The sequence below is a fragment of the Aricia agestis genome, chromosome 4, assembly GCF_905147365.1.
Source record: "Aricia agestis chromosome 4, ilAriAges1.1, whole genome shotgun sequence".
Lineage (NCBI taxonomy): Eukaryota > Metazoa > Arthropoda > Insecta > Lepidoptera > Lycaenidae > Aricia > Aricia agestis.
The window spans coordinates 18,185,559-18,205,214 of record NC_056409.1 but is presented as its reverse complement, the minus strand read 5'-3'; the positions used below and the strand labels follow the sequence as shown (position 1 = coordinate 18,205,214).

Genomic DNA, 19,656 nt, shown 5'->3' with positions numbered 1-19,656 from the left:
AAATAATTTTGAAATTCATTGGCTAGTTTTTTCTCAACAAATTTTTAAAGTTTCGCTCTGACGTCATCATCGGCGGCGAATCGACCTCTGCAGTATGTTTTAAATTTCCTTTCAATCTTATTTATAAAGGCTGGTTCGTCAAATGCAAGTTCTCATTATGTGAAAGTTGATACGAGAAGCTTACCAAAAGTTCGAAACGTAATGTTGGTCGAATTTATTGCTAATTTAACGCCATTGAAGGTCAAACTAAGGTTAAACATAATATGTGTTCAAAAATATAAGTAACTAATGGGTATTTTTTTCGTTTATATACAGAAAAACGATCACTGACCTTATTCCTCGAAATGTTTTTGTAATGAGCAAAATTTAAAAAAAAATGGACAATCCCCATTACGCTTTAGATACAGTCGCGAATGAAATTATAGTTTACTTTGTACTGCTTCATATTCATACGTGCGTCGTTTAAGGTCCTACAATGGTATTTTGGCACCTGGCCAAAATTGGTACTAATGCCAATGTCTTATAAATTGACAGCTGTTGTGAACCAAGTTGCGACAATCATTTCGGAAGCAAATATTTCAATTGAGTCTAAATTTGATCTCGTCAAAGCCTTACAAGATACAACTTTTAATTATTGTTTACAAACAGTACAAAACGTTTCTGCCTTACAATTTTCCGAATGATTTATCTAATAAACCAGAATATAATATAAGTTTTTAAAACTAAATCGAAATAATTATATTAAAATAAATGAAAAATACCACAGTTGCATCACATGCGAACAAAAATAGAAAACATGAGGTGATAGTTATTGTAATATTGAGTTACAGAAGTAATACATAGTTACAAATATGAAAAACATCTTGCCTGTACTTTTTATTTGTAAATTAGTAACGTATATTCCATTTTATACTGCCAATCATACCAAAATGTACATCTTAATTAGATATTTATTTTATGAACATTTCGTTAGTTTAATACAAATATAACCTCCTCCTTTTTGGAAGTCGGTTAATAAAGTGTAATGATTATAAAGACAGCGATAAAGATAAAAATTCAAGGCATCTTAAAAAGCTTAGATCTACTATCGTAGACTTGAAAAAAAAGTCGCGTGAATTTGCGTACGCGCTCGCTGGCGGTTGGTTGTAAATATACGTCAGATCGAGTCTCATACATATATTACTAGCTGTTGCCCGCGACTTCGTCCGCGTGGACTTCAGTTTATAGCGCGCGATGTCAACAAAATTGGTGTCAAAAGCTTTTATAAAAAAAACCCTGGTACCCCTTAAATCAATACAGCTGTGCAGTGTGCAAACAATAAGTACTTCATTTTTGTATGTTAAACTTTATATATTATGCCAAATTTTAAAGCTTATTTAGCCCCCCAATTACAGAACTTTACCCATAAACTATTTATCATTGATAGGTTTAGCCCCAATTTCACCAACGTCTGTTAGTGTTAACAGCTTGTTAAAATATCCTGTCTTCTCTTTCATTCATATGAAAAACAAAACAGCTAACGTGATACTAATTCGAGCATTAACTTTAACAGTCGTTGGTGAAATTTGGTCTTAAGGTTACGTCACTGCCTGCACAGATAAAGTACTGAGTTATTTAATACCGTAGAATAGATATAACAATCGAAAAAAATCGAGACTTAAATGTAGGATGATACCACCTCTTATAGAAAGACTTTTGCTAGCGCGATGTAGAAGACGCACGGCGCCATCTATTATGAATTTTTTGAACAAATTTACGACCCTTACAACCCTTTTTTCCAGTAAAAAAGTAGCCTATGTCCTTTCTCAGGCTTTAGACTATCAGTATACAAAATTTCATTACAATCGGTTCGGTAGTTTTGGCGTTTGGCGTGAAAGCGAGACTGACAGACAGACAGACAGAGATACTTTCGCATTCATAATATTAGTACAGATTATGTGCACACTGCACAGCTGCTTTTGGGTATTTTGATTAATTAAGGGCCGCGCTACACCGGAATGGCAGCGGCGAGGCGAGCACTTTCAGCGCTGCCATTCCGGTGTAGCGCGGCCCTAAGAGGGGTACCACTTACCAGGGTTTTAAAAAGTTTTTAAATTTGACACAAATTTTGTTGACACCGCGCGCTATAAACTAAAGTCCACGCGGACGAAGTCGCGGGCAACAGCTAGTTATGAATAAAAACAATAATATATAATAAAGTAGGTACCGTATGATTAGTTCTGTTATAATAATGAAGTAAAAAATAAAGCGCCATCTGTTTTCATATATTAGAATTAAAATGTTGATTGCATTGATATATTTTCTGGATGGAATATAGGCCAACACAACACACTCGAACTCCTTAGAAATGCAGTAGGAGTTCTATAAGATAAGATAGATTGATTTTTATTATAGCAAGTGATAATATTATTAAACAAAATATTCTAACGTATTAAAAACTATAAACAAAAACATAATAACTAATAAGTATGATTAGTTTTATGTTCCAACGAAGTAAAAAAAAGCGCCATCTGTTGAATCGTATTAGAACTAAAATGTTCATTGCATCGCGTCGATATATTTCTGGATTTTTTATAATATTATACATAAAATATATTTAAGATTTTTGAAATATTATTTTAATACACATCCAAGACTCAGGTACATTGAAAACTTTTTGTTCCGCCTGCGGGACTCGAACCCAGGACCCCCGGGATGAGCGCTGGCCACGCGCAATGCGAATTCATTTTCATCGATATTTTCATGGAAATAAGATATTTTCCCACAACAAAATGTAGCCTATGTCCTTTCTCAGACTCTAGAATAACTGTGTACAAAATTTCATTGCAATCGGTTCAGTAGTTTTGGCGTGAAAGCGAGACAGACAGACAGACAGACAGACAGACAGAGATACTTTCGCATTTATAATATTAGTTTTTGGCGTGAAAGTGAGACAGACAGACAGACAGACAGACAGACAGAGATACTTTCGCATTTATAATATTAGTATGGATTAGTATAGAAGTATAGATACATAAAATATATTTAAGTAAAAAATAAAACGCCATCTGTTGAATCGTATTAGAACTAAAATAAAATAAAACGCCATCTGTTGAATCGTATTAGAACTAAATTGCATCGATATATTTCTGGATTTTTTATAATATTATACATAAAATATATTTAAGATTTTTGAAATATTATTTTAATACACATCCAAGACCCAGGAACATTGAAAACTTGTTCCGCCTGCGGGACTCGAACCCAGGACCCCCGGGATGAGCGCTGGCCTGCGCAATGCGAATAAATTTTCATCGATATTTTCATGGAAATAAGATATTTTCCCACATCAAAATGTAGCCTATGTCCTTTCTCAGACTCTAGAATAACTGTGTACAAAATTTCATTGCAATCGGTTCAGTAGTTTTGGCGTGAAAGCGAGACAGACAGACAGACAGACAGACAGACAGACAGACAGACAGAGATACTTTCGCATTTATAATATTAGTATAGATAAATGTCACTGTCCATAGGCAATTTATACTCTATGGACTGTAGTTGTCAACAGAGTATAAAACGCACAATCAACGCGTTTTTTGGTTAATGGCCCATAACTAAAAGCCATGTACTCGATATTGTATGTAGGTTAATAATTGAATCATTGACTGAACGTTGTATCATAAGCTGTAGTGTACATTTTAAGTAGATCTTCACTCTGTGGTCACATTTTCGTAAAAAAACTTAACCTTATTGACTAAAGAAAATATTTTTTTGTTAGATGATTACTCCATTAACATTATACTTGACCAATAGCGAATCAATGTTTGGACTCCAAGAGAGTGGACCAAAAACGAAAAATTGACAAAAATAGCTTGTTTTTAATGCTGGGTCAAATTAAGTTTTTGCCTTGCGCTGCCACTGCTAGAAATCTCTAAAAGTATAAGAGGTACAATTATTTTTTAATGTGTAAATTTAAATGAAACAAGAGGCTTCGCTTTAGTTATTATTTATGTACTCGTAATAATCCTTACTATAATTCCTAAAACGTCTTCCTCGACAAGTTTTTATCACTAACAACAAACCTTTTCCTATTGTGGTAATTATTTTACTATTTAGTACTTATTTTATCATAACGGTAATATTCTGTCGTAATAGCGCTGCACTCGATTCTCGATCGATCGATCGATCTGCATTATAGAGGCAAAATTACGACCGCTACGAAATAGTCTTAGATGAGAAAATGTATTTTGTTTACTGGCAACATACGGTGTTAACATAATATGCGAGATAAGTCAAATACATATTTTTTATACATAGTGAAATTCTGTTGTAGTCTTTCGATGTAAGGATATTTTTCTTATTTTATCGTTAAAATAATTTAAACTTTCGTGTTATGATAAAATATGATGTTTGAGTTAAATGAGAAAATGAGCAATTTGTGTGGGGCAAGATATGTATCTGTGATAATGTTTTGTGAGTTAGCCGTGTATACTGTACATACTGAGGGTAGTTGTGAATACATATTGTGTGATTCATCTGTAACGTAGATGTAATAGCAGATAGAGACTGTATTATTTATAAAATTTAATGTAATATATTAGCAGATTTATTAATAAAATGTTTAGTTTTACTTTCCATATGTTTATTTTTTAAGCCTCTCTTAATATTAAATATTATATTATTCCCCTTCTTAATAATATTTACAGACACAAATCTGAAATTACCGCAGGTCTATCAGACAAAATACTTTTCTGAGTAAGTTTATAAGTGTCAATACTTATAATATACCTATAATATACACACATGTTTCAATGCTTTCTTTATACACTATCCATTTTTCTCCTTCTCTCTTTCAGAATATAACTGTGAGTTCTTGACAGCGGAATACAGGCTGAACAGCAAATGCAGTGCTTGTATCCGATCATTCAAAGTGTTGCCATGTACGGGTATGTCGAAAATCCCACAAACCAAGTCGACGTACTGTGATAGAGTGCAGTCGATGTTGGCGGGGGGAAATCCCACCTCGTTCAAAGTGTCCTCCATTGTCTCCGGCCATTCCTCCATAAGGCTGTCGATGTCAGGCATTTTGCTGTGAAAAAAAAAGAAAATGTTTATTTTTTAATGTATGGTTGGTTAAGCCTCCTAATATGAGGATTTTTTAAACCTTTATGATTTCGGGGATGCTTATGTCATTTAATGATAAGAGGTAAAATAATCCTGAATTGGATGTAACATAATAATTAATATTATAGGAACTAGAGATATTTTCTCTCTGCTTTGTCTATTGGTCGGCGCTATTTGTACTGGTCGAATGAGAAGAGAACAAATTGTAACAATATTTGGTATTTGCTGAACCGGAACTGTTATTCACATTTCGTGAATGTATTATGAATAAACAACAAAATATTTACATGGTGTTACATATTCTTACACTCACAAAATTGGATTTCATAAGTAATAACAACATTCAAAGTACCTATGTAGTGTGATATAATATGCAAGAATAACGGACAGTACACACTTTCTATGATTTTCTCAATACATATTCAATTGTAACAATAGACGTTACGTAACTATATGTAGATTATATTATAAATACGAGGTGTAAGTATCTTCAAATAGTAATAAATTAATGTTTACGGAGCTCTGTTCAGTAAATAGTTTAAGGGTGATGGGCTCACATACAGACCAGCAGACATAAAGGTCGATCGCTGAATTCAGAGAAATTCGTCCATTGGTCTAGCTGCTTGTCTTTTTCTTACTCGCAAAAAATGTTTATTTACTTCGTTACCAATGGATAAGTTATGTGAACAAATATCAATATGTATAGTACTAAGTATGTACCCGATTTAATGACACTATAGTGCTATTATAACATAAATACTCTATCCGGCGATCGGTCTTTAGGAAGGCAGCTGATAACTTACTTGGTATAAGTAACGGTAGGCGCGGGCTTGGACATGTGCAGCTCGCTAACGTCCTTGATCCATCGCTCTATCGCTTTCGGATTCTTCTCAGCATTCTCAATCTTCCTAGTTACCTGAACAGAAGAGAAATTTACTACTTTCCAAACATGCTAACATATGAAAGAGGTAAAGACTGTGAAGTTAAAAGTACTGAAGATATCGTTAATTATCAATTCATCATACCTTACATTAAGATTAGAGTTTAAAGCTAGAACATGATTTCGATATTTTTTTTATGAAATAAGGGGGCAAACGAGCAAACGGGTCACCTGATGGAAAGCAACTTCCGTCGCCCATGGACACTCGCAGCATCAGAAGAGCTGCAAGTGCGTTGCCGGCCTTTTTAAAGAGGGAACAGGGTAATAGGGGAGGGTAAGGATGGGAAGGGAAGGGAATAGGGTAGGGGATTGGGCCTCCGGTAAACTCACTCACTCGGCGAAACACAGCGCAAGCGCCGTTTCACGCCGGTTTTCTGTGAGAACGTGGTATTTCTCCGGTCGAGCCGGCCCATTCGTGCCGAAGCATGGCTCTCCCACGTATGAATCATGAAAAGATATGTTGTATGTATATTGTAAATATTGTACCACTGTGGATTTGGCGCTGCTGGTCTTAGAGATGGCTCTGAGCTGCAGGTGCAGCAGCGCCGAATCGCTCTGCTCGGAGGACGGCTCGTCCAGAACAGTTAAACCTGCAAATTCAATACTCAAACTACGTTTTTTTTATGAATACGTGACTATTGAACGAGAAGCTTCCGGAACTTTGCTTTGCCAAAATTCGGTAAACCCTTTTTTTTTTTTTTAACATGGGGAAATGCTTTACGCATCCCGGGCAAATTGGGGATATCGGCCGGGGTATGTGGGACTCCTGCTACCCACTAAAACCCCATGGTGTTCCACTCATCGCTTAAGGCAGAGTTGCGGGTACGATAGAACCTATCGCAACTCTACCAGCGATCATCTACAGACCCGACACCACCCCTCTACTCGGGGGGCCGCGATGCGCAGGAACTCTCTCTCTAGGACTCGGTGCAAATTGCAATGGGCGGCGGTGTCCCCACACCACCGCCCCGAGTACCCGCCTAATGTAAGTCGCCGCGGCCACTCCGTCGCGTGCGTCTTCTCCTCGGCCGTCTCAAAGGGTCGAGCGCCTCCCGTTCTCTCCTGCGCTCGGCCTCCTCTTTTGCGGTGATGACTTCCTGGGTTCATACCAATTCAAAGAAATTGATTGACAGACCTACGTCAGTTGGTCGGGTTATGTGAATTCAATAATAGTCGTGATCTGTCAGCTGGGTTTGACGTAACGCAACGTTAGGTGCGTGATCTGCCCATATCCTTCCTTACCCAGGTTGTCAATAAACTCGAGCACATTGTCCGGCAGGGGTGCGCGCAGGCCCGCAGCGGGCGTGGTCACCTTGATGAGCGCGTCCGCGTCGCCCACCGCCGGCACGTAATCCGGCACGAACGGCTGCAGACGGAACTCGATGTCGATCTTCTGGGGCGTGTACCTGCAATATACCATGGAGGATTTTACTATAGTAGATGTAATGATATGAAAATTGTAATGCAATTTATTTATTATGCAGGTTGGGAATGCACCGAAACTTGGATACTTTTAATGCTCAAAAAAGTTTCTTAAGCATAAAACTATTTAAAGGATTTTTTAATTTTAGGAAGGAATTAGCTTGGAAAAATGTGGCATACCTAAGTGACAAGATAGTTATGCAGAAACATCTTTTGCCAAAAAGAAGTAAGTTATACAAAACAATACACAAAACTTTAATAATAAATGCATACTTCATGATGTACTGGAACAAGTTGTCCAACTCCGGTGGCGCCTTCAGGTCCTGGTACAGTTTGGGGTCGTACGCGCCCTCCGCCGGTATCACCACACCTCCCCTCTTGCGTCCACTGCCCAAGTGGGCTAGGAGTGGGTCTGCTCTATCAACCCCAACATCGTCGCTGTCCGTATCTACAAATATGTTATTTAAGATGTTACTGCCATTAGTCCTTAGACCTTATTATACTAGCGGTTGAGCGAGCCGCTACAGGGTGGGACGGGCAACATTCTTTACGTGCCAGCGACACGACGTCCTCGGTACGCTACCGCAGCGTGTTCGCGACGTTTTCGCTGCGCGCATAAGCTCGCCAACCGCTAGTATGATAACGGCCTAAAAGTAACAAAGCAAAGGGAGCAGATACAAAGTATTAACCTCTTTATTATATAGTAAATAATTTGTTGAAGAAAACATCTAATTAAAATTTTATTCCCTACTAAAAACTTTAATTAATATAACATAAAATATCCACCATATGGCCTAAGAGGGTGCCAGGTGCACTCTGCTACATCCGTGAGCTATTAAAATATCTACTTCGTTTGTCTATAACAAGACAGTTCAAAACTCGGTCCTTGTGTTGGCTTCGGTGTAAAAATAGTCTAATAGTATTTAAAAGGAACGCGCTGCGCAGTAGATTGACTCGCAACGTTGTTAGAAATGTTGAGCGACGCGACGTAGTCATCATCATCACTACTATGCTACCCTAATCCCTAGTTCATAGTATTGTTCCCAAAGCATACTCCCTAATTCCTAAATCCTAACATAGGCAGAACAAAAGCTTGCTTTAATCAATTCTCAATTGCGGCTAATTGGTATTTTTCTATTTAGGAAAGTTAAAAATTAGTTTAACACGCTTACCAGAATCGTAGGAATCCATTTGCTTACTGGACTGTCTACTTATTTCCTTCTTTCCCTTCTGGTTCTTGTTGTCTTTTTGGTCCATCTTAAATTCTAAGGACTGAAATGCATGCTCATTATGTTACATGTGAAAATTTCACTTAGAACCTTCGATCACATAATTATACAGGGTGTAACAAAAACAAGTGATAATACTTTAGGGTGTGTACATGTTCCTTGTTCACTGTGAAAGTAGCAGCGCTGAAAGACCAAATTTTTTTTCACTTTTGTATGGGGAAACTCGTGACGCGGGCCCTTGCACATACAAAAGTGAAAAAAATATTCGTCTTTCAGAGCTGCTACTTTCACAGTGAACAAGGAACATGTACACACCCTAAAGTATTATCACTAGTTTTTGTTACACACTGTATATGTGATCGAAGCTTAGAACAATGGCTCTGTAAATTGATGTTTTCGTAATGTTTAGGATTGCATTGACACAAAATTTGATCTCAACAAAGTTAATCGACTCAACAACAATCGTAACCAAAAGATGTACAATGGTGTAATATAATAGTCTGAAGATAATATGAACATTAAGCACCTTATCATCTTCCGACAGATTTGGTTTCGATTTTTCAGGGCTGAGATCACTGTCGCTGTCGGAATCGAAGTCGTGTCTCGCCGTATGTTTAGCAGGTGGATTGAATTTCGCCATAACTTCCTCCTCGGAATCTGCGGGACTTTCTATTTCTCGACCTTCCACCTCGACGGTCTCGTCGTACATGCCTCGCGCCTCAGCTAAACATTGAGTTTGACAGTGTTTGTCGCTGGTTTCCATGGCGACTGACCATCGAGGAAATAGCACCGCATCACCTTTCACCACCGCATGCATCGAAGGAGGTCGGTCGAATAGTTCCATGCATTGTTAAAAATGGTGCCGGCACAGATAGGCACGATGATAGTCGCGTGTCTGGTGTTGACATATTGTTAGGGATACTTAAATTATGATACAGGATCACAGGAAATCACCTGTCCTGGGAATTTGAACTCTAAACCCCTACCTCATAGAGATCATTACGATGAATACAAATGAAACTATATTGTATAGATAACTATATATTATAAAATTAGTAACTAAAATAAACAAATCACGTCTCTTTAAATATAGTATAGTACAAAAATACATAATTGAACAACCCGAAACAAGGAGATACAAATCCTTACATATTTTCAGAAAACTTTCAAAAATATGCAACCTTACGGTATTTCTAAATTATTCAATATTTCGCGCTTTTACCGGTTTACTACTTGCTCTTCGAGCTCCACTCTACCATCTTGTTATAATTACTCATAACATACCTACTTAATATTATTAGATTCATTGTTATGATCAGAGATGTGAATTATTTGAAATACATGTATTTGAAATGCAAATACAAAATGCAAAATACCTATTTTTATTTTATATTTGAAATACCTTTTTTCTAAATGTATTTTGTATTTTATTTGAAATCCTTTTTATAAATGTATTTTGTATTTACAAAATACAAAATAGTTTTGTCACATTTTTAATTCATTTTTCCAAATTACTGAACGCACTGATTGATCGTAGTCTTCTTCTTCTTCTTTTATTTACGGCAAACCATCGCTTTTTGCGACATTCTGCCAGTGTCAGCGTTTTGAGATGTTTTATAAATTAGAAGCGCCAAAAGCAAAAGATGGCATAATAGCAGCAGTATCTTATCCTTTTTTCAAAATGAAATGGGTGCCAAAAGCCAACAGAAAATACATCAAGGAAGTATTTGTTTCAGAAGTTAGAAAGATAAAACAAGAAAACGAAAAGAGTTCCCAAGTCCAACATACTGACTCTGATAAAGAGAAGGAAAGGGCAGAATCTTATTATATGTTTCTTGAAGACTCATCTAACTCTTCAACAGCCAGTAATAATGTTAATACTACAATAGATCTGGATCTGGAAACACTACAATATTTAAAAGATGAAGACAATACCTTAGAATCCTTGAACAGGTATCCAAATGTAAAAAAACTCTTCCTTAAATATAATACCTGCTTACCGAGTTCTGCCCCTGTTGAACGACTATTTTCTTTTGGTGGAATGATAATGAGGCCCCATAGGCGGAACATGAAAGATGAACTCTTTGAACAAATTGTAGTTTTAAAATCTGGGAAATAAAATATATAAGTGCTTATGCTTAACAAGGTATTTTATTTTCAAAACCTATTTTTAAAATACGTATTTTGCATTTTGTATTTAAATACTTTTATTTAAAACTATTTTGTATTTATATTTGAAATAGTCCTAACAACTATGCATTTGCATTTTGTATTTAAATACTTTTCCTAAACTATTTTTCACATCTCTGGTTATGATTGTTTGATACCATACCATGTTAGATAAAATAATATCATGGTTTATTGATATTGTATTAAAAAAATACTTGTTTTATTAAACACGATAAACTGCGCGAAGGCTACTTAAAAACTATTAACATGCAGGTTTAAGGGGGGTATTACATTATCATTTATATATGATCATTTCTATGATCATATATAGGATCCAATATATATGATCATTTGATCATATCTGCATATTACATTATCATATATCATTGATCCAATTTACGTCATATGTGGTTTCAATAGCCAATGGAGAGCGCTAACGCTGACAGGTATTTACGTCAGGGTTACTAGATCTCAGAGAATTCGATTTGTCAAAAGACATCGTCATTTTTAATATGGCTTGTTTTTTGTTATTTCAGCAAGATTATCCAAGTATATAATTAGAAAAATAATTACATTACATTATTTGAAACATATTAACGAACAAGAAATTAAAAACTCTTTTTTATATTAAATAACTGGCAACACCTATTTCTATGACCGTATTGGATCCAATCTCTCAGCAAATGTCAAAAATCTATTATCAAGGAGGAAATGAATCATATTTCTATATTACATTATCCAATATCATTGACTCAATGATCTCGGATCCAATATAATATATGATAATCTAATATCCCCCTAAAGAGTGAACACACTGAGACGGGCCGTGCCGGGGCTCATCGCTAAAATCCGCCTCCATACAATTTGTATGGAAGCGGAAATCCGCTGCGTCCCGGCACAGTGTACGATACGCGCATCCGCTTCCATACAAATTGCATGGAGGCGGATTTTTTCGATGAGCCCCGGCACGGCCCGTCTCAGTGTGCTCACTCCTTTAAATAACAATATAGACACATAAAAATACACATTTATATAAGTTTTATGGTTTCATCATTGTGGATAAAACCAGGTGGTCACAGCTGAAGAAAGTACTATTAACATGCTATAAAAATATTACAAATATTATATTCTAAGTAATATCATTCCGTCAAAAAATATATTTAAGAAGGCCCTAATCTCGTCTGATCACTGAAAAATTTTATGCCGAACATCAATACAATATACACACGTCATGTGGTTTAACTGACCTCTATATTAATATCCTAGCGAGTTTTCACATGAACAAAAACCACTGGAAATTATCAGCCCTCCCACATAAAATTATAATATATAACTTTAACAACTTTATTGAATTTAAAGTCGCCAAGTATGTAGTTATCGGGAAATTAACAACTTTGATAATAATAAGATATTTCTTATTATCTCATTTACTTACAATGTCAGCAGGAAAAAAATCAATGTAATAAAGAGACAATAATTATAAAATGTTTATGAAATTTAAATACTTATTCAACACAGAAAATTTATAGACAATAAAAAATATTATTTATCTTTACAAGTCACGAACTTAAAACCTCAGCTTGGCACACTTTTACTTATTTTATTTTTATCAATGAGACATTATAATAGGTCATTCTACGAATAATAAAAACTAAGGAAATGTAACTCCCATACTTCAACCGTTTTGAATTTGGTTCCTTTTCGCACACTAAAATATGGCATTAGCAACGAAACACTAACACTCAAATTTACGAAATGAAGCCGTTGACATTAATTGTCACTTCTATATTTACACAAAATTGTTTACCGAATACATGCATAAAGTATGCATGTATTCGGATCACATTTTTTAGACTCGTGGTCAATTTTTTTGACACAGAAACTCTTCCTTAGTTTTTATTATTCGTAGAGGCCATTATAATACAATCAAAGAATTAAGAAATCACAGAAATTCGGATAAGGGCAAAACTAACATTGTATGATACATCTACTAAACAGTTCATCCTACTTTATTAATTAGTTCATCACATATGGCTGTCAGTTCTTCATTAGCTTTGGTCTTCTGGGCTAGAGTTTCTTCAAGGCTAGTAATGTGTAGCTCTTTCCGTTTAATTAGGGCATTTAATTTTAAAACTTCAGATTCATGTGCCCTATTAAATCTCTCCAACTCTAGATTGGCATGATTTAATTTTGATGTTGCATGTTGTTTTAGTAGCTCATAATTGTTTTGCATTTTTGTTAAACTTTCTTCAAATTCTTGGATGGACTTTTTGTATGTTTCTTCGTTTGCTTTCATGCTGTAAATGAGCTGTTTACTTTTCTCGTATTTACTATGTAGATCATTAAATGACACTTCCATGCTGGCTAAGTGTGCAGTTTGTTCATCTCTTTCTTTTATTAACATGATTCTTTCTTCAGCATTATTTTTCTTTTCTTGTTCTATTTGGGCAATCAGACTTGAGATTGTCCTTTCATATTCCTCAACTACATTGGACATACTTTTATTAATTTTAGTCTTTTCGAGAAGTCTTTCGTTCAAGTCGTTTACTTTCTTCAGTCGCTCTGCGCTCTCTACTTCTAAAGATTTAACTTGTGCTTCTAAACTGGATAATCTATCTTTCAGTTCCTTACTTTCTGACTTTAAATTATGGACATGGATATCTTTATCTGCCAGCATCTCCCTTAGCTGAGTTATTGCTATATCAGTTTCGTTGTGCTGTCTTACAGGTGATACAGGTGTATTGTGATTGGCAACTAAACTGCTACCGCTTAATGACAAGAGTTTGTCAATTACAGCCATTGCAGGAGATGTAAATGTAAGTGATTGCCTATTAACTTTAGGAGTTGCTGCTTTTCTGGGAGAAACTATTGAATTAATAGCTGGGTTAACTACCATCATTGGTTTTGTCATGGCTTGAATGCTCGCTTCATCAATTACATCATCAACTGTTTCTTTTTGAGAAGGGCCTGGCATTTCTGATGGTGTTTGTAATTGCAACTTTGTTAATTTTTTAGGGGTACTTTGGTTATTTTGAACTTTTTTCAAAGCAGCTATTATACCATCCGAAGAAACCCTTTTCGTAAACAAGGGATCAAACTTAAGAAATAGGCTTTCTTTGCCACTGTCTGCTATAACATTACTTTGATTTTGGTTTAAAAGAAATTCAAATGCCTCAGCGTCAATAAACATTTCACCATTGTCTATGTTCTCATTGTCTAGAGCTGTATGTGAAACTTCAAATGCTAACAAGTCTTTTTCGGTGTTTGGATTTTCTTTATCATTTTCAATAAATTCAATTGTTTCATTAAATGTGGCGGTATCTTCATCTTCAGTATTTACTTCTTTTATATCACCACTTTTAGAATCTTTAGAAATTGATGTTTCACCATCCACAAGAGCCACCCCTTGAACTTCAGGACAAATTGAATCTAGCGAGTCTATGTTTGCCTTTGGACAATCTTCGTCGCTGAATGTTATATCGCCAGACGGTATCGTTAAATTTGATGACATAGTTTTTTGTTTATCAGTAATAGAACAAAAATTTAAATCATTAATTTCGGGGCAATTAAATACACTTTTGGTAATATCTCGTACAGGAGTGGGATCTGTTGGCTTAGAAAATAAATGCCCCTCTTCTATAGCCTCAATCTTATTATCGATTAAAGATTTTTTTTTAATATCTAGGTTATATTTACTTGTAGAATTAATTACTGTGTTGGATAATCCACTTGTATCAGCTTTAAAAGAATCAATTGTTTCTTCTTTTTTTGTATTTTTCGCTATTTTGTCACTATCCTCAACATTTGCTTTGCATCCCTTTTTATTATCACAGTCAAAAGTAGCATTTAAAGAGTTATTTTTAGCATTCATAGGTTTTCTTATTGGATATGACTTACGTTTTTCTGATTTATTAACTTTTGGCGACACTTTTCGCGATTTATTATCTTCTGATATCAAAGCAATGTGACCTGAGGTTTCAGGATTAGGCGATTGTCTTATTTTAATTTTCGTTGCAAATGGATCCTCAATATCATCAAAGTTGATATTGTAACCTTTGCTGCTTATTACTGGTGATAAGGGAGGTGATGTTTGTATTTTATTTTTTGTTTCAAATGGATTCGACAATTGTTTTATATTAGAAAACTCTTCTACACCCAAATTTTCAAAATTACTATTGGTATCACATGGAGAAGACAGTTCGTTTTTTGATTTTGATTCATTTGTGTAACATTGAAAGGTTTCATCATGTGTTGGTTGAAAGGAATTATTGCTGAAGGTTTCAGGTTTGTCATCAATTACTATATCATCAGCATTGCTTTTATTTAACATAGTTATGTTATTACTCTGACCACTTTTAAGTACAATTGATTCACCTTCTTCTTGTCCCTTTTCAATAACTTCAAATGAATAATTATTATCGAATGTTTTATTACAAGCCACAGTTACACATTTTTCGTCAGTAATTTTCAATGTTGAATCAAGTTTACAATGACTTGAGTTGCTTTGTTGATTAATGGTTTTGTCACCAATTTTTTCTATTGGTGTTTCTAGCAAATAAGTCAATTTATCCAAATCTTTGTTTGCATTTATTTCAAAACTTTCAGATATTTCATTAACTTTTAAGTCATCAGGAATTTTATTTGCATCACAAAAATCAACAATTTCTTTATCAAATTCGCTATCTGTAGGAAGTGGTACATCCATTGGCAACATTTTATTTATTTCTGATATAACGATTTTAGTATTTTTGTCTACATTATTATTTTTCACCTTTTCATTTAAAGACTCTGCATTCTCATCAATACCTTTATTATTCTGTGATATTTCACAAAAATCAACATTTATTTCCAAAGTTTTACTACTATTATTAATTGTCTGTAAAGACTCAGCCATTTCTTTGTTATTTTCTTCAAGTATTTTATTTTCTAAATTAAAATCAATAGCTTCGAAAATTATCTCCCTGTTGTTTTCATTGCATGTAATTTCATGTTCTATTTGAGGTAAAATAGTATCTACGTCATTGCTTTGACTATTTCCATATACAGCATTTTCGCTTTTGGCGTCTTCATTAACTACAAGATCCTTAATTTTTTCAACACAGTTTTCTTTGCATTCTATCTCATTTTCATATGCAGAATGTAAATTGTTATAACTTTCATTTTCACAAGTAACAAATGTAATGTTTTTCCTTTCTTCTTTTCTATGTTGAGCTGTATCAGTAAAGTTTTCAGCACCATTTCCAGCTTTGGTTGAGTCCTCGGACTTTGCTACATCAGTACTTGTACTCACCGGTAAATCTGTATATTCACCAGTCACTATATCAGTAACGTTTTTAACACTATTTTCATTTTTCACATCAATATCATTAACTTCAGTGTTTGAAACGTTATTATTGGGTAGCATTTCTTCACAAATATCCATATCTGAATTAACTGGCAAATCTGACATATCTTTAGAATGTGATAATGACAAATTCTGTGGTGAAACATTATTAAAATCTGAATTGTTTCCATTTTCAGCTTTGGTTGAGTCCTCGGACTTTGCTACATCAGTACTTGTAAACACTGGTAAATCTGTACATCTACCAGGCACTATGTCAGTAACGTTTTTAGCACTATTTTCATCTTTTATATAAATATCATTGTCTTCAGTGTTTGAAACATTATCATTAGTTAGCCTATTCTCACAAATATTTATATTTATATTAGAAGGTGTCAAGGACAAATTCTGTGGTGAAATATTATTAAAATCTGACTTATTTCCAGCTTTGGTTGAGTCCTCAGACTTTGCCACGTCAGTACTTATACACACCGGTAAATCTGAAGATTCAACAGGCAATAAATTCATATCTGAATTATTGACTAATTCTGATTTATCATTACAAGTTAACAAGAAAGATTGTTTCAAAACATTGTTCGAAACTATGTTATCATTTTCAGCTCTTGCTAAAACCTCAGAATTTACTACATCATTACTTGTACACCAAACTAAATCTGAAGTTTCAACAGGTATTGTTAAATTCAAAGGGTGAATATTTTTTGCCAAGTCTGAAGTACCAGCCTCAGCATTTATAGAAGTATGTTGTATACTGTTGTGCATAGAAATATTTTCTTTACTTTTTAACAGAGATTCAATTTCATCTTTGGTAAAGGTAGTCTCACAATCTACAAACTCACCATCAGACTCCAGTCCACCAGCTTCCAGACCATGTGGTTTTGTTTCTATGTCAGTCATAGTTTTATCAATAAGAGCACTATCATTATAAGATATATCCATATATTCTATGGTCCCGTTACATTCCTCTTTGGTTTTATTTAAAATCTTAGATTCTATGTTTGATGCTACTGACTCCTGCAGGAACAATTTATGTTTTGGAATTTTTTCTTCTTTAAACAGTATAGTGGAATCATCTTTCCATTGCAACTCCTTTTCCAAATCATCATTGAAATTTATGCTGTCCCTATGTGGACTGGTCCTCTTCGGGGAGGTTCTATTTGTTGTACGGAGCGGGGTGGAAACCTCAACTGGATGTAATGGAGACTCGTCCGTAATAGTATTATTAGCCTGCAGCGGTCCACTGTCCTCTTGTGGTCCCTGTTCATGTGATGGTCCAGGACTTTGCGGCTTAAACATACTAAGAACGCTCCGTAAACCTCTCATAATTGGTGAGCCTCCATCTTTAGGTAATTCTTTTGTAGGTGTGGTAGACTCCGGTGTATGAGTGATCGATGATGATGTACTTGGAATGGATATGTTTTCATCTACACTATTACTTACAGTTATAGTAACATTTTTATCTTCCTTATCAATAGATTTAGGAAGCAACACATTTCTATTCATGTCATTTAAATTTTCAGTTGGCAAAGTTTGTAATGGGTAAACCTTACTTGCATTGTTTATATCATTGTTTGTTAAGGTCGAGTTAAATGAATTTGTGAGGTTAGCGTTTCCAATACAACTGCTATTTCTTTCTTCAATATTTTTATTGTCCTTGCAGTTGGCCGTATAGCTTCTCGACATAGGAGATGATGCAGGAGTAATGGAATATCTTAACTTCATATTTAATTCAGAAGCATCCAGCTCCTCATACCCTTTTTCAGTGCATGGTATTTTTGGTATCACATTGCTATGGAGTATTGAGTTCTCCTTATCTTCATAATCACTTTCCATACTATCGACATCCATGGGCTCGACGTGAGCCATTATTTGTAGGAGTCAATAAAAAATATATTATTCACTTCACTGACTGTTTTAAACGTCCATATGTAGCTCACTTAGCATATTAAACATTTATGTAAAAAATTCAGTTCAATGTTTACACTTTGTGAGTTTATGAATTCCACTGAGATTTCTAACGCACAGATGTGGCACAGTATTTGTGTTAGAAGAAAACAAATGTCGGAGTCCCGAGAATGCAACTCACTGAAAATCTATTTATATCCTTTTTGTAGTACAAGGAACACAACGTTCGTTTTACGTAACGCGCGCGCCCATGGGAAACTTGCCAAAAAAGCGTTAGGCCATTATTCGAATTCTCCGTAAAAGATCGTTGCCCGTTGGACGTTGAATGAAATTTTTTAAATTGAAACGTCAATGTCACATCAATATTTTTTTTTCACATGCCGTTATGGTTAAATAAACCACTACCAGAGTAGACAGAATGATAGAGTACGCCGACTTAGAACTGGATGTTGAAATTTTTAAATTTGACGTATTATGACGAAAATCGTCGCTAGGGTTGTTAACTTGTTACCTACGAATTTTAAACTATGACATATTCGATGGATGTGTTCCTCTTTGGTCGTATTCATAAACCTATAATGCTAAAGACCAACAAAGAGTGCGAGAGAGAAGAAAATCCTTTATGGAATTATAACAATATGAAAAGAGAGAGGCAGTCTAATGAAAATTGTAACAACTTATATTTGACAGGTCGTCAAAAGTCGTCAGTCGTTTTTATGCCCTTTCGGTATTTCCAATATATTGTTCAATTTGTTTGTTATTTTTAATAAATATTATTATATTTAAAAATGGTTACTTGTTATGTACTTGTTTGCAGTGTAAATCATAAGAATAATCCTGAAAAATATACATTTCACAGGTATCTTCATGTCCTAATTGCTACGATGTGTTTATTTTTGCTCTATTCTGTCTTTAGCCCTCTATTTCAAATAAAATATTGTGAATCCTCCCTTTTACTTTCATATTTTGCGTAACTAAAGTTACTATTGTTCTTATATTACACAAATTTTGAAGAAAAATTTTTCATTAAGATTTTTTACATATACGCTAGTGCTTGAATCAAATTTATCGATATGCTCGATATTTTACAATAACATAAAACTAAAATAAAAATCATTTACCTTTATATTTATCACCTTAAAAAGGACATATTATCTTATTTTAACGATTATTTTTAAGTAGTAATTATCTTTTGACATACAACTTACGTCAAAAGTTAATTAATACGACTTTTGACGTATAAAATCAAGGTTTCACAGATCAGTCACTTGAATCTAATACCTACTCATTGAATGCAGCTTTCAATAATAATTATAATAGACAGTTCTCTGACAGAATAGGTATAACTGCAACTTATATTATACTTATTAATAGGACTGGTACCGACTTCAAAATTATGAAGATTGAGAACAGAAATACGGAGTACAGAATAAGGATTATTTAATACTTTTTACTTCATTTAAGTATAATATTACTATTGTCTTTACCTTCAAATCGGTTCACAAACGGCGGAGTAATCGTTGAACATACATAAAAAATATTATATCCAC

The 19,656-nt window shown here is 34.5% G+C and overlaps 1 protein-coding gene and 1 long non-coding RNA gene across 10 annotated transcripts; one reads left to right on the top strand and one right to left on the bottom strand.

The window, feature by feature from the left end:
- The first annotated feature begins 332 nt into the window (after positions 1–332).
- LOC121726284 lies at positions 333–4,613 on the top strand. The gene is made up of 2 exons (XR_006035513.1): positions 333–1,188; positions 3,493–4,613. It is a non-coding gene; the product is annotated as an uncharacterized LOC121726284 (long non-coding RNA).
- Positions 4,614–4,631: 18 nt separating this feature from the next.
- Positions 4,632–18,414, bottom strand: LOC121726278 (intraflagellar transport protein 46 homolog). 9 transcript variants are annotated; one of them, XM_042113563.1, is made up of 9 exons: positions 17,041–18,414; positions 9,221–9,417; positions 8,638–8,737; positions 7,739–7,913; positions 7,286–7,449; positions 6,530–6,633; positions 5,907–6,019; positions 4,789–5,068; positions 4,632–4,743 (listed from the first exon to the last, which is right to left on the bottom strand). In XM_042113563.1, exons 1-8 carry the CDS (start codon positions 18,065–18,067, stop codon positions 4,807–4,809), a joined length of 2,142 nt encoding a protein of 713 aa, XP_041969497.1. In that variant the 5' UTR covers positions 18,068–18,414; the 3' UTR covers positions 4,632–4,743; positions 4,789–4,806. The 9 variants fall into 9 exon arrangements, with proteins under 9 accessions (XP_041969497.1, XP_041969496.1, XP_041969489.1 ...); XM_042113562.1 differs by lacking the exon at positions 4,632–4,743 and having other exon boundaries at positions 4,785–5,068; XM_042113555.1 differs by lacking the exons at positions 4,632–4,743; positions 4,789–5,068; positions 5,907–6,019; ... (3 more) ...; positions 8,638–8,737; positions 9,221–9,417 and adding an exon at positions 12,652–12,770 and having other exon boundaries at positions 12,823–18,414.
- Between the last annotated feature and the right edge of the window lie 1,242 nt (positions 18,415–19,656).

What these genes read in the sequence shown, in the direction of transcription:
- LOC121726278 (XM_042113555.1), bottom strand. Translation starts at nt 18,067, where the DNA reads ATGGCTCACGTCGAGCCCATGGATGTCGATAGTATGGAAAGTGATTAT.